The sequence below is a fragment of the Apodemus sylvaticus genome, chromosome 16, assembly GCF_947179515.1.
Source record: "Apodemus sylvaticus chromosome 16, mApoSyl1.1, whole genome shotgun sequence".
NCBI lineage: Eukaryota > Metazoa > Chordata > Mammalia > Rodentia > Muridae > Apodemus > Apodemus sylvaticus.
In genome coordinates this window covers 53,873,837-53,889,555 of record NC_067487.1, presented here as the reverse complement: position 1 = coordinate 53,889,555, position 15,719 = coordinate 53,873,837, and the positions used below count along the sequence as shown (strand labels likewise).

The following is a 15,719-nucleotide window of genomic DNA, read 5'->3' as shown; positions in this document are numbered from 1 at the left end:
TAAAATTAAACTCTTCATATTTCAAAGTAAAACTAATCATGCTGCATTATTGAATTCCACATTTCTAAGTATGATTAATTAAATGATCCACCTACTCTTTGTAAGTTCTTGATTCAGGGTCTTCTGTCATGACATCATGAAGAGCCTCCACTGAGATATTTATAATTCCACAAAATTTATCTTGGATAACACTAGAATAAAAAAAAACAATACAAATTAACAATAGTATTTTAACACCATCTTTAAAAAATCCAAACACAAGCTTGGACATGTAAATTTAGTACTGAAACAGAAAAAAAAGCCCTCAAAATATATTTAAGGGTAATATTTTTACAACCGCACATAATTTCAGCAGTTTTTCCTTTGCAATACGATTGGTCTTTAAATACCAGCTGAGCATCGGGGAAGTTAATGAGCTGAGGAGATGGGTCAGTAGTTATGAGCCAACTGATGGAGCAGGACTCCCCAGCATCCACAGGAAAAGGTGCTGCAGTTGCGAATGTGTATGTTACCCTCTAGCTATGACGGTGGAGACAGGAGGGTCCCTTGTCACACAGGAATAGTGCAGAGAGTCATTGCAGAGAGAGATACATCCTATTGCATATACTTTCACCACACACACACCTCACAAACCACACACACACATACATGTACACCAGACACACGCTGATTTTTACCATTTTTTTCTAATAGTCTTGTGTTCATTTTACAACAATAGGGACACAAAGTGCTGGCAAAAATCTCTGCCTTTCTGAAGACATTGTCAAGGGAAAAGAAAAAAAATGCATTGTAGTGTGAAAGAAATATTGTTAAAACATTTGGCAAAAACTTGGACCCAGCATATAAATTCAGAACAATCTGTCAGAATCAGCAGACAAACAACTTCATTTTAAAGTAGAAAAGGGTTGGAATGGAAAAAATGTGAACAGGCAATTCACCAAGAAAAATATTCAGATTTCATGGGAGTACTTGAAAAGATGTTGCATATAATTAAGCATTACAGAAACACACGCTGAAATCACAATAAATTTTATTTAAAAGTAAACTTAAGAAGACTGGCAATACTCCAGGCCCGCAGAAGGCTAAGCTGATGAGACGCTTGCTAGGCAAGAATAAAGACCCATGCGGTCCTCGGGAGCCATGAACACACGGCGTGGCAGCACATGCCTGTTGGAAGGCAGGGACAAGCTGTACACACGGGCCACAGAGATTATACGGTGATGGCTCCTAAGAACAAGAGCCAAGGCTGCCCGTAGACTGCATGAGTGCGCATGTGCATGCAGATGCACCTCCCCCACAAGCCACACCAACAGGAAGGATGACTGACGCCAGTACTACACGATGGTAAAGAGTCTTACATAATGTTAGCGAGAACTTAAAATGCTGCATTCACATTGGAAAATATGTCACATTTGAATAAAGTTAAGCAACCCTACTTGCAGGTATTTACCTAAAATCCAAATGAGTGTTCTAAGATCTGTACAAATATTTGTGAGAGCGTTACTTAACAGTCCCAACCTGCAACAACCCATAAATGACCATCAGCAAGTCAATGAATCAATTTGAACACACACTCAGGCAGGTCATGGAATTTATTCAACAGAATATACTCAGCAAAGAAAGAACTTCCCAGGCAACATGATTGGTTCTCTAAGGCATCATGGTAAAACAACAAGCCAGATTCAAAGGACTATATGCTCTACAACCATGTCTACAAAATGTTCAAAAGGCAAGGCAATTTGAATTGGATGCTTTCTATCACAAACCTGGCAATGGTTGTGCAAAGGTATAAATTTGTCAAAATTCTATACTTTTGCTATACATACACCATCGCTTATATAACTTTTTTACTTTCAAAAAAGAAAAAACAGCCATCTATGACATAGTACCATTAAATTAGACTAAGAAATTTCAAAGTAGCTGAAAATTCGTGCCTCATGGATTACATTTTTATCCCTACAAGGGGCTTGACCCTGTGTTACTCAGACTTTATTAACATGGATAATTAAATTTTTAAAAGGTTCAGCAAATGCACTGGGTATGGTGATGATTACCTTAATAACAACAGGGAGGCAGAGGCAGGTGGATCTCTATGAGTTCAAGGCCAATCAAGCCTACATATTAAGTTTTGCAGCCAAAGCTGCAAAGTGAGACCCTGTCTCAAAAATAAAATAAAATAAAATAAAATAAAATAAAATAAAATAAAATAAAGTAAAGTTTCAGCAAATAGCCCCGAGCTCAGCAGTCTGGGCCACTTCTCCCTAGGTGAGGTCAGAAGCCTGTGTCTCTACATTTGAATGCTATTATACTTTGAAGAACCAAATCACCAAATGGGCTAAGTCCCAACTGGTAGGAATCATTCTGATACATTCTTGTTTGAGTAGAACATCTTATTTCACGAGGATGTATTTAATGCCACCGTGATTCCTTTGTTTTAGAATTAAAGAATATTTTCTAAAAACATTCATTCTACATTCTATTATATACACTATGGGGAAAAGAGGTCAAGATTTTCATTACAAATTAAGCAATAAATGATGTGATCTTTAGTTTCCTTGCCTATAAATGAATCCTAGGTTTGAGTTTGAAGCCAAAAGGTAGAAAGAATATGGCCTAATATTACCTTACACTGAGAGGCACCAGAGCCATCAGAGACACCAAGGCAAGTAGAACCTGAAATTTCTTCTTAATGCAACACTGACAGCATTGGATTAACTGGAAGACAGCCCCGCTCCCTGTCCAGGGGTCGTGCCCATGGATCTATTCGAGATTTCTAGGGAGAATGTCTTGAACCTACCTTCTCTACTAACATCAGCTCTAAGCATAAACCTCACTCTCAGGAAAACTGGAATCAAAGTCAATGTCTTCTCAAAATATTTGTCAACTTTAATATGGCTGTGCTGTACTAGGGGGCAAGAAGTATTATTCTGTCGTATCTATCCCTCAAGTGCCAGAGATGGGGAGACAGACTCCACAGCCCGGGGTACAAAGGAACTAAAGTTGGCTTTGAATGGAAGAGCTTACTCTAGGGAAAGAACTGGAGATTAGAAAGGAAGTATTGTGTGATAAGTACAAAAGACAAGTTAGATAATATAACTGTCTCCAAGCCACTAGGAGTTTCAGAAAGCATCCTCAAAAAGAAGCACCTTAATTACTACTCACTAAGCAGTTCGGGAGGGGCTGGGGTCAAGGTAGTGTGTACTTTCCTGGCATTCCGAATATTTTTATTTTTAGATAGTATCTATGTATCTGTCTTGAAACACTTACGTAGACCAGGTTGGCCTTGAACTCACAGACACCTGCCTCTGCTTCACAGAAGCTGGGATTACATGTATGTACCCCTACTCCAGCTTTAGAATACATATTTACATAAATAAGCATGAAGGCATTACAAACTCTTCTAATGTGACTACTGTATAATATGTTCCACCTAATGACCCAACTTGTAACATTTTAAAATGAAGCATTTTAGAAAGATTTCTTTGGGGCTGAAGAGATAGCTCAGCAGTTAGGCATGTATTGCTCTTGCAGAAGCATGGACGTTAGCGCCCAGCATCCACCACAGGCAGCTTATCACCATCTGCATATCCAGAGGATCAGAAGCCTTTTTTTTTTTTGCTCCTGTGCACACATACCCATACACACATAACACTTTCTCAACTCCCAGGCATAAAGCAAGCATCAAATTTTTTATATTATTTTCTAGAATTAGGGCTTTGAACTTCTTAAAACACTTTTCCATTTATTTATTGGCATGGGGTGCAGGTAGAAGTCAGAGTTGACAACTTGCAGGAGTTAAGTTTTCTTCTTCCACCTTGTGGGGTTTCAGAGATGAAACTCAGCTCATCCAGCTTAGTAGTGGGTGTTGTAACCTCCGGATCCATGCTACTGGTTTCTAGACATGTGACTAGACATCTAAGATGGAGACGATCAAAAGAAAGCTACAAGCCAGGATGAAACGAAAAGGCGGGGAGGGAGAAGAGCAGGTAGGACTTCGCTTAAAGATAGCTGCATTTGTCAATTCTTGATCTTAGAGCATAAGCTATTGGTGTTCTGTTCAGGAAATTTTCCCATGTGCCCATGTGCTCAAGGGTCTTCCCCAGTTTCTTTTCTATTAGCTTCAATGTGTCTGGTTTTATGTGGAGGTCCTTGATCCACTTGGCGTTGAGCTTAGTACAAGGAGCTAAGAATGGATTGATTTGCATTCTTCTGCATGCTGACCTCCAGTTGAACCAGCACCATTTGTTGAAAAGGCTATCTTTTTTCCATTGGATGTTTTCAGCCTCTTTGTCGAGGATCAAGTGGCCATAGGTGTGTGGGTTCATTTCTGGATCTTCAATCCTGTTCCATTGATCCTCCTGCCTGTCACTGTACCAATACCATTCAGTTTTTAACACTATTGCTCTGTAGTATTGCTTGAGGTCAGGGATACTGATTCCCCCAGATTTTCTTTTGTTGCTGAGAATAGTTTTAGCTATCCTGGGTTTTTTGTTATTCCAGATGAATTTGATAATTGTTCTTTCTAACTCTGTGAAGAATTGAGTTGAGATTTTGATAGGTATTGCATTGAATCTGTATATTGTTTTTGGCAAAATGGCCATTTTAACTATATTGATTCTACCGATCCATGAGCATGGGAGGTTTTCCCATTTTTTGAGGTCTTCTTCCATTTCCTTCTTCAGAGTCTTGAAGTTCTTGTCATACAGATCTTTCTGCACTCCACCACTGACCTGAGCCCCACCATTAATACAGGCCAATGAAAACACTGGCTGTACTGTTCAGGCATCCCCGGCCCTCCGCGGCTGCTGACCCACACCTATGCAGTCAAGCCAGCATGGGGAAAACACTGTGGGGGAAATTGCATCTGTACTCAATACGTAGAGACTTCACTGTTCTAGTCACTAAAAGAGGGGTATAACTAACTCAGGGATTTTAGGTGTTTTAGATGTTTTTAAGTCATCTCCAGATGATGTAATGTAAGAGAAAGGGTGTGAGTGGCTTAAGCAATTCCACCATTTTATGAACAGGGCTTGAGCATCTGTAGATTTTATCCAAAGTATTCCCAAAACAATCCCCTGTGGATCCTAGGGATACTTGCTGGGTGGTAACCAATTCTATATGAGCACAGGGATTAGATACGTGAAGGCACAAAACCCTGAAATCAGCAAATAAAAGGCTATTTGATCATATAAACTAATTCCATACAAGTTTCGTTTGTTCCTTTTTTCACTAAAATGCACATGAAAAAAACTAGTTTTAAATTGTTGTTGATATTTCCTGGAGGTATATAAAAATGAGATATGTACAGATTATGTAGCCTAATGAAAAGTGATTTTTCCCTTGCTTTTGAAAACTCAGTAATGTACAAAAATCAATTTTTTCTGTGTTTGTTCACTTGATTTTAAAAGAGCTAGTTTAAAATTATTTCTCTTATATCATAATGAATTCAAACAAGAGATGTTTAGAAAACTAAATGTCCTTAGAAAGCCAACAAAGTTTTTAATCCACAAAGACAAAATAAGCAGAATGCTCTAGTGCTTATGTGGTTAAGGCGAATGGATGGGCATCTGGCACCTGTCTGCCTAATTGCTTTGAGTATTTCTTTACTGAGAATCCCTCACTGGCCAACCACACAACAGCACAATCTTAATTTCTCTTTAAGTGGTGACTTCACAAGTTCTCATCCTACCTTCATCCTTCTGTCCAGAAGGAAATGGACAGGAACAAACACGGACATTTTCAATACAATTTTATAAGTCAAAATGATGCTGTACAAAATTTTCATAGGAGCAGGCCAAAGAAAAGAGCCAGAATGTTAAACACTTTAAATTTCCTCTAATCTAAGCAGGTCTTAATCATACCAATCACAAATCACACCTACTTAATAATAGAAACCATTCTTGAATTATTTTATCTTTAATACTAGAGTTTGGAAGAGCAGGTAATTTAAGAAAGAAATAAGCTATTAAAACCTAAAAGCAACAACCAGATAAGATATTCTCTACTGTATTTCTTGGTTTATACAACTTAACAAGAAGTAAACAAATAACAGGCATTTGTTGAAAGAGCCCAAGGAAGTGAAACAGGCGCAGTCAACAGTTCTATTGCGGAATCTCCGCAACACGAAGCTATGGCAGTATTGAAACTGAAGTTTCTTGTTAGACACTTTCCAGAATTTAGTCTGTAAATATTTTTTGCCCCCTAAGTAGAAACACAATCCTTTCTATATAGTAATTCTTGGAATGGTCATGAGACAGCATATAAAGAAATCTAGTTTAAGAAATGCCTGCCAAGAAGGGCTATACATTCATAATTCAGAGTTTATTAATTCACTTTTAAAAAATATTTATGTTTATGAGTATAGATGCTTTGCTTATATGTTATTATCTGTACATCACTTGTGAGCCTGGTGCCTGTTGGGGCCATAAAAGAGTATTAGATCACTAGTTATAGCCAGTTGTGACCAACCATGTGGGTGCTGGAAATTGAACCCAGTACCTCTGGAAGAGCAACCAGTGTCCTTAACTACAAAGCAACCAATCCAGCTCCACAACTCACTATCTTAAAGCAAAGCTTATGCTCTTTAACTCAATCATCTTACAAAGGTTTTTATGTGTGATATATTATTCCTCCAATTAATTGGTCCTTGTTACTGCACAGGCATCTAAGACTTTCTGCCCATCCCCGAGCCATTATCCCATTATCCCTAACATTGTAAGAAATAATTACAATGGTGGATCTGGAAGTAGTGAGATGGCCTAGTGGGTAAAGGCACTCAGCATCAACACTGAAGACCTGAGTTTGATCCTCAGAACTCAGGCTGACTCTTACAGGTGGTACACTAAAAAAATGTAATGCAGCCTTTAAAAAGATGATCAATATGTAGTATATTAGTTACTTTTCTGTTGGTGTGATATCACCATAATGACAACTTATAAAAGAAATGTCTTACTTGGGGTTAAGGTACCAGAGCTTTACCGTCCGTGGTGGTGGAACAAAGGCTTGGAGGTAGAACAGCTGAGAGCACACATCTAGAGATGGAGGCCAAGAGCTAACTGGGAGCCGTACTGAGTCAGCCTCAATGACTGCCTCATCACACACCTTCTCCAACAAGGCCATACTTGTTAATCCTTCCAACGGTTCCACCACCTGGGGACCAACTATTCAAATATATGAGCTATGGGGCACATTCTCAGACAAGGCAAAACGCTGTATCTTAGGATGAGTAGAATTGTCCATCCCTTGTGATTTTGCAACAGAAAGCACATGCATGCATAGAAAACAATGTCCAGCAAGGACATACAAAGGTTGCATTAAAAAGAAATAGCCAGTGCCTAGTACAAGTCACATGTAACCCATGCTGGTACCAAACTCTCAGAATTGTAAAAGGAGAAAGCTCAAACTTATGATCTTGCTGCACACACCACACCTGATTCTGTGGTACTGGGATCAAACCTAAGGTTTTGTGCATGCTAGGTAAGTACCCTACCAACTGAGCTTGGTAAGTACCATCTCCAACCTTGTGGTGAGAAGTACTAACCATGGGATCAGATTAAGACCCCACCACTGTCAACCTGGTAACTATTTAAAGCAGAGCTATACCATAAGTCATTACACGGCAATCAAAGCTATATACCCTAGAACAAATTATCAAAGCTATATACCCTAGAGCAAATTTAAAAAGCCAACTGTCAGGGCTAGAGAAAGGGTTTGGTACTTAAATCTTCTCATCCAAAGGACACAGGGTTCAATTCCGAACCCCGACATGGAGGCTTACAATTGTCTGTAACTCTGATTCCAGAGGATCAAAAAGGCACTTGCATACATATGGTAAACAGACAAACATGCAGGCAAAACATTCATACACATAAAAATGATAAAAAGCCAACTGTAGTGACATTATTAAAGTTGTATGAAAAGGTACCTGTATTCAGGATTAAAGTCCTGAAAAAGTCCCATATGTCACATGCCTCAGCTCCAGAAAACAAAACTCTGGCTATCCTGGAACTGACTATGTAGACTAGACTGGCCTCAAAAGTTATGGAGATCCACCTGCCTCTGCCTCCCGAGTGCTGGGAGTGAGGAATGTGGTGTGCCCAGGCCCAGCTAGCATCCTATGATTACAAGGCAACTCAGCTGTTACTGATGAGGACACTGATGCCAACAATTGGTAAGAAACTACCTGTCAATAAAGGACAAAAAAGAACCCTTAAAGTTGCAAAACAAAATTGTACAAATGCGGCTTGGTGGATTGAGAGAGAGAGAGAGAGAGAGAAAGAGAAAGAGATGGGGGTGGGGGTGGATCTGGGAGGGGTGGGTGAATATGACTAAAATATATCAAATTCTCCAAAAAACCAAAAACAAAACAAGAAAAAACAAAGACAAAAGAAAAGAAAAAACTTAATAAAAAAGCGGGGAAAATGGACAAAAAAACAATAACCTTGATAGTTAAAAATGTGGCAAGAAACCTAAAATTATGATTTGGAATAAGAGGAAAACCCCATTTTCTGAAGTATTATTTTTACTATTTTATGTGTATGAGTGTTTCGCCTGTACTGATGTGCACGCCTCCTGCCTAAGAGGTCAAAAAAGACCATTGACTCCCTGAGACTGGTGTCACAAATGACTGCGAGCCACTATAGAAGTGCTGGGTCCCTCTTGACCACTGAGCCTCTAGTTTTACATTGCTTAAAAATACTCATATGGTAGCTGGCATGACGGAAAAGGCCTTTAACCCCAGCTCTTGGGAAGCAGAGATGAGCACGTCTCCGAGAGCACTGGGTCAGCCTGGTCTATATATGGTTTTGGGCTAGCCAGGGCTACAGAGAGAGACCCTACTTTGCCACATGTATAATCTAGCCAAAAAGGCCATCTAGGCTTGCTATCTAGGTGGGCTCCCTGACAAAATCCCTCCACCCCACCCCCAGCACACTTTCTCAGGGCATGGGAATCTTAACTGAACCCACATCCTCTCCCCATCTGCTCTGGATAGCCTCCCGAGCAGGTCTCACTCAAGCTCGTCAAGCCCTATGAATACATGAATGTCTGTATGAATGCTCCCCTCCCCCCAAGCAAAAGTAAAAACCAAAAGGGAAAAGGAAAACCAGGCTCCCCTAAACTTCCTCCTACAAATGAAGACAAGCCCCATCACACCAGAATCGAGCCAGAAACCTGGGTTTTCACTTTTAACTTTTCTCCTCATTTACTCTCCCCCAAACCGACTCACCATCAAATCCTGCCACATTTATCTCCAGATATTCCTACGCTCATGCTCCACCATGGGCCAATTCTGTCTCCAGTTTAAACACCCACACAACATCTCAAACAGGGACACTTCCTCTTACTGCTTCTGTAATTCATCCTCTCTAGCACACACTAGAGGGGTAACCCAAGCCAACCTTCAGGTGGATGACCTTTGACCTTTGACCCATTGCCTCCTCCTCCTCCTGAACACTGGAATCACAGATGAGCTTCATCACACTTGACTTCAGAGTGTTCTTTTGACAAATCTGAATATATCTTTCTCCTGCTTTAAAGCAAACATTTACATCTTTCAATAGCTTTCCTCTACAGTTAAAAACCCAAGCTCCGGGCAGTATTTTTGCCGGTCTTTCTCTCCTTCCCTTGTCTATCATCACAGTTCTCCTCCACAGACTTCCACATCCAGGGCTTTCTATCTGTTGGGAATTCTACAGCCTGCCTGCCCACCCCCACAAAGTTCATCCTGTTGACACTAAGAATAAACTTCTGAGTGGAGCCATGCTACAAGAGAGGTCAAGAGGCTTTCATAAGCAAGGAATCCTTGAGGAAAGAGGAGTTTTAAACGGCAAAGCATAAGTGTCTCAAAGAATATTTATTTATGTTATTACTTATACAAGGAAATATATCCATATAAAATTAAAGTTAGGAAAAATAATTGCCATAGAAAATTATCTGGCAAAAGCAAGTTTTTCAAAGACACAACTAAGAGCAGACTGAGATTTATGTCCATGTACTGGGAACTCAGCAGACGGGGAGGGGGAAAGGGAGAGGGAGATCACACCCCACTCCACCCAGAACAGTTATTTAAGGTCTCCCATGGTTGAAAATGACTTCCTATTAAAAGTATAGTATCCAGGCTGGGAGTAGTTGCATGCCTTTAATCCCAGCACTCCTGAGGCAAAGGCAGTCAGATCTCTGTGAGCTGAAGGACAACATGGTCTACAGAGTCCAAGACCATAGTCCAAGACAGCCGGAGCTACACTGTGAAGCCATGTCTCAAAAGAAAGGTGATTTTACTAATACTTTTAAAGTGAGCACCTGCTGACAAAGCACAAATTGAATACTTCATGAAAACAAATGTGATCAATTACAGCTCCATTTACAGATGGCTAGTAACAGACCTAAATTTTTCTGGTTGAATCTCAGTCAATTATGTTACGTATAAAAATACATATGAAATAGTTGGGTTTTCTTTTTAAACTGTTGCGTAAGCTTCTATGTCGTAGCAGTGGAATCTTTAAGCTTAGAACCTTTAATATCAAAGTAAAGACCCTGTCATACAGATTTTTCTAAACTCCGAACATACAGTTATGTTTCTTTTGAATGTCTTTAAGACAGGATTTCAGTTGGGGATATGAAGAAACCTTTACCTTTTACCACACATACACACTTCTGCACTATTTGCATTTTCTCTCATTAAATGTCCCTTTGGCTATTATATATACAAACTGGAATAGAAGGAATTCTGAGGACTTGACAAAAGAAACATTGATTAAAAATGCATCAAGGGGAAAAATATTCATTTCAGTCATAAATAATGTAAAGAAAAAAAGTGTTTTGTTTTGTTTTTTAATATAATCACTTTCCCCTGCCCTGAAATCATAAACTAAGCCTAGAACTGAACACTGAAAGGCCTGGTGTGGGTGTAGAAGAATTACTATTATTGCCTTCTGTGATAAGTGAATGTAAGTCTTGCACGTGGAGGACAGGACTACCTCGGGCATCCATCCTCACCATCTACCCAGTCTGAGACAGGTTCTCTTTGGTTATTTTCCATTGCTTATGTGGGCTAGCTGCCCTAGAAGCTTGCAGGGTTTCTCTTGACTCTGCTCCTATCTTACACAGGACCTCAGAGGCTGCAGACACTTTCACTTTTGCAAGTTCCAAGGATTCAAACCCAGGTCCTTACGCCTGCAGAGCAAGTGCTTTCCCGCAGTGAGCATCTCTCAGTCCCATTACCAGTTCCAGTGCATCTTAAACTAACTCCTCAAATCTGTCTCATTTTCTTTCAGATATCTTTATTCAGTGACTCTCAACACAACTCCCAACCAGCAGTATCTGCAAACTTGTGAAAATGGAAAATCAGACAGGGGTGTTGGCATACACCTTTAATCTCAACACTTTACCAACCTGGTCTACATAAAAAGACTGTATCTTAAAACAAAAAAACAAAAACAAAAACCCTGAAAACTAACAGACCTGTTCCATACCCATTCAGTCACACACTTGGGTGGTAGAAATGAAGCAGGGATAAGAAAATTTCTGGGTCAATCTGAACTTGAGGCACTGTAAAATACCTCAAGTTTTCTTATAGTCTTAAGGCATATTATTTTACAAATATTCCCATTTTATAAAAGAAGCTAAAATTATTATCTGATTAAACACCTTAGAATGCTTTAGAATATCATATGGATAGTATTAACTTTTTAATAAAGTAAAAAAATTGGATCAAGAGGAAGAGCAAACATAGTTGTTCATCTACTTGTGGTTCAAGTCACTATAAACTATCACAAATGTTTATTATTTGTTTATTAAACTAATGTTTAATATCATTTGTATATACCTTCAAACATGTATTAATATAGAAAATCATTGCATTACTTGATTTCCACTAATAAATATCAATATTAAAGAGTCTAAATGCTCGAGTCCTAATCTTTCTTGCTTAGTTATTTTGGTATCAAGTGGGTTTTTTTTGTTGTTGTTGTTGTTGTTTTTGTGTGTGTTTTTTTTTTTTTACTTCTAAGGGTTAGATGATAAATGTGAACTAGTTTTACCAAATATACCCTGACTGTGAACTTCTACTCGCCAGGTATTTATACAGGATACCAACTATACATGAACCTGAAATCCTATTAATTCAAAACTGATCCTCAACATTATTTCGTAGCTTCCAGAATGTAGTACAGAATTGCCTATTGCAAAAGCATAACATTTTTGAGTTCCCCTCAATCAATTACCAAGACAGGTCCTCTGACTTGCAGAGCATCTGTCTATCCATCCTGCCTACCAATACACTGGCATCTTTCGCCAGGGTTAATAGTTCTGCTTCTTAGTTAATGTTGTTCCTCCCATAAAGAGTGATTTTTTAATATAAAAGGGTGAATTCCACCATATCTTTCCAGTGGATAAATTTCCCAAGGGCCCCCTGTGGCCCTCAGAACAAAGCATAAAGATAATAGCCTTTAACCATTGATCTCTATCTATACAGCTGCATTAGGACTTTAGGTCCTGAAAAGCATTATTCTTTCTTGTTCATTAATCTTTCTAACATGGTAACCTTCCTGACAGCTCTCTTTACTGGATTAATCTGTTTGCTGAGAGTGTTTTTGTTGTTGCTGCTGCTCTTAAGTTTTGGCGCATGGCCTTACTATAGAAGTTGGCAGGCCTAGAACTCACAGACTCTGCTTGCCTCTACCTCTTGAGCACCGAGAGGTGTGTGCTTCTATGCATAGAATGACAGTTTTAATGCTTCTCATTTTTTCATAAAGTTACCCTCATCACCACATATTCAAAACTGCTTCCAAGGACAGCACTTAGCACACTGCACACTAATCATGTGTCTTCTTCTAGGTTCAAGTTCTAGCAAGACTAGGACCAAATCTAGCTTTCCAACATTGTAATCCTAGTGTCTAGGCAGCAGCAAAGCATAAAATTAAAAGCTCCAGTTCAGGTCAAACAGTTAAAACATGTCATACGTCATGAAAATTTTGAAAACTTAGTTAAACTCTGTCCTTATTTTTTCTTATGTGCAATTTAATATAGATAGTACAACCTTACAAGACTTTAGAAATAAACATTCATGACATATTTAACATGATGTTCAGTACCCAGAAAGTTGGCTACTTATATCAAAGAAAATATATGCAGAGCAAATGCACTTTATTCAAATTACTAATAAACACTTTAACAATCCTACCATAAGTCTATGAGAAGGATTAAGTTTATGGCCACATGGCACGACGGAGTTTTTAGAGTCAATGCTCAGTTGAGTCATAAAGCAGAGTGTTCAAAGAGAATAACCTGTGCCCCATTTTCAGGAACAATTTGTTTATCAAGTCCAATCTGTTGCAAGCCAGAACTTTCCAGAGAATCCGGGGAGGTGTTACAAACCGAGGCAGTTACATTGTACCTTGCTGACTGATAAAAGCTGTAATACTCAAGTCTATTTTCCACTGAGTCTTCTAGCGCCTTTAGTTTTTGTTTAAACTGAATAACTTTGTAGATCAAAAAAATGATTAAAACACAAGCTAAGATGAAAAAAGCTAGCAAAAAGTCAAAAGCCTCATTCAACGTCTCAACTTCTTGGGTACAAATTAGAGATGTTTTTCCTGACACAGAAGAGGCATCGATTGGTATAGCAGTGTTTTTTTCCGAGTTCAAGGTAACAGAAGTGAGCTGTGTCTGCACAGGCACAACTGCAGTCGTCTCCAGTGCATTACCCAGTGTACTCTCTTGAAAAGATCTACTGGCTGGGGAAGCTCGGGTCGGTTCCCAGACGGTACTGCTCTCCACCACAGTGCTTTCCAAAGGTTTCCCACTTGTGGTTACTTTATGCCAGGCCATCATTAGTGCAGTGGTCGAGTGACGAATAGGAAGAGATTGTACAGCACAGGTTCTGGATATATTGGTCCAAGGTAAAGGCAATTTGTAATGTTAGTCCATTTAATATAACATAATGCTCTGCCACACATAGATATAGGATTCTGAACAGATGTTTACAGCAATGGCTGATGAGGCTAGCCACTCTTGAAGACCCAAAAGTTTGTATTCACAAAATTGGAATTTGCCTGAAGAGGAGTCAATGAAGATAATGGCTTAGGGACCCTTGAATTCTGTAAGATTATTAAATGACAAATTAAGGATTTTCAAAGATGTTCCCATAGGTTCAAATGTATTATTATCAATGTTAGGATTCTTGTTTCTAATTTACAATAAATTGCTTAATAAGCTAAATGTATCAGGTTTAAATTTTCAAAAATAATTATCAGTCAAAACCAAATGTTTAAGATTGTTAATTTTACCAAACTCAACCCTAGTAACATTTATAATCCTTAAATGCTTTAGGAGGGAGTACTTTACATTGATGTCTCTAAACATCAATAACTCATTTGATAAGTGCAAAAGACTATCATGTTTCAAAATGGTAACATAAAGAAAGTCTCAAGATTTGTAAGAACATTTGATGGTACTTTTGTTAAAATACTACTTTTTAGATACAAATAATAAAGAGGTATAAGACATTGAAAATCTGAGATCTATATCCTTACATTTTTATTGTTCAATATATCAAGAATCTGGGAACAACTATACCAACTATGCCAAGTACAATGTTGAGTCCTCTGTAAATATAGACATTTACAGATCATCAAACAATCTCCTCAGAACCCAGTTAGACCACAAATATAAACCATGAAGGTCTCAACGCTCTTTAAATACTTCAGGCACTAAGCAGTTTATAAAACTGTTTAGAGAGAGAAAATACAAATGGCTTAACTGAACAAAGCCTTTAAGATATTCATAATGATAGTTACCCAAATAGAATTCTGCAAAAGAATTAATTAATACACTTTCACTTACATGAGACATTATTCCCAGAAACAGAAAAATTGGACTCTTAGGAAAATTCTAAGGAGTGTGAAAACACTGGGTTAGTCTGTCTTCCATGAAGAGTTGGTAACAATGCAATTATCCCAGTATTCCTTTAAGCAATAATGATATTTAAAAAACAAAAAACAAAAAAAGAGCAAGTAGCAACCAGAAATAAACACAGGCAAGGAAAAGAAAATAATAATCCACATGTAACCCAACTTTTTTTCCACATCAGAACTGACTCCAAAGACAAAATTTTAAATTATCAGAAAGGTCTTAAAACAAAAGTATTAAAATACTAAAACTTCTGTAGTCCATTTAAGGTAGAATAAGCCAAACCCATGTTAACACATACTATGGGTGACAGCATGCTAACAGTCAACATTTAGAAGGGAACTGCTAACGCAGCTATGAAATCAGTTCTTTAGCAAAGATAATTTAAACTCAACAAACTAAAAAATGTTTGCTGAGATAAACTATTAAAACCGACTCTGACACACAAAACAAATGACAAGTTTTGGATACATGCCCCATAATCTACATTAAGCCTAACATAAATAACAATTTATAAAAATATGAACACTATAGAAAAAAGCAAACTGTAGTTTTCCACAAAATTCTTTCAGCTAGATGACTCAAATAATCTTACCAAAAATAGGGAATCATATCATCACTGGGCTTCAGGCTTTTAACTCCGCAGAGCACCCGCCTGCAGTTCCTTAACTCAGTTCTTTCTGGGCCTGCTGACCTCCAGCACTCCACCTTTTTTGAATTTTAAAGTCATGGCCTAAGCAGGAAACGCCACTCTTCACACTAGTTCCTCTACTGCCAATGTGTAAAACAGGGGTTGCCATGGATACAGGAAA

The 15,719-nt window shown here is 38.4% G+C and overlaps 2 protein-coding genes across 5 annotated transcripts in view; both read right to left on the bottom strand.

Moving 5' to 3' along the window:
• The window catches only part of Ipo11 (importin 11), a 152,190-nt gene that overhangs the window by 32,379 nt on the left and 104,092 nt on the right, over window positions 1–15,719 (bottom strand). For all 3 annotated transcript variants that reach the window (XM_052159462.1, XM_052159463.1, XM_052159464.1), the window contains one exon: window positions 96–191. In XM_052159462.1, coding sequence (XP_052015422.1) covers window positions 96–191 — 96 coding nt within the window. The remainder of the gene's footprint in view (window positions 1–95; window positions 192–15,719) is intronic.
• Lrrc70 (leucine rich repeat containing 70) lies at window positions 9,835–15,670 on the bottom strand. Of its 2 annotated transcripts, none has more exons than XM_052159466.1 (2): window positions 15,503–15,670; window positions 9,835–14,096 (listed from the first exon to the last, which is right to left on the bottom strand). In XM_052159466.1, exon 2 carries the CDS (start codon window positions 13,828–13,830, stop codon window positions 13,255–13,257), a length of 576 nt encoding a protein of 191 aa, XP_052015426.1. In that variant the 5' UTR covers window positions 13,831–14,096; window positions 15,503–15,670; the 3' UTR covers window positions 9,835–13,254. The 2 variants fall into 2 exon arrangements, with proteins under 2 accessions (XP_052015426.1, XP_052015427.1); XM_052159467.1 differs by having other exon boundaries at window positions 9,835–13,879.

What these genes read in the sequence shown, in the direction of transcription:
- Lrrc70 (XM_052159466.1), bottom strand. Translation starts at nt 13,830, where the DNA reads ATGATGGCCTGGCATAAAGTAACCACAAGTGGGAAACCTTTGGAAAGC.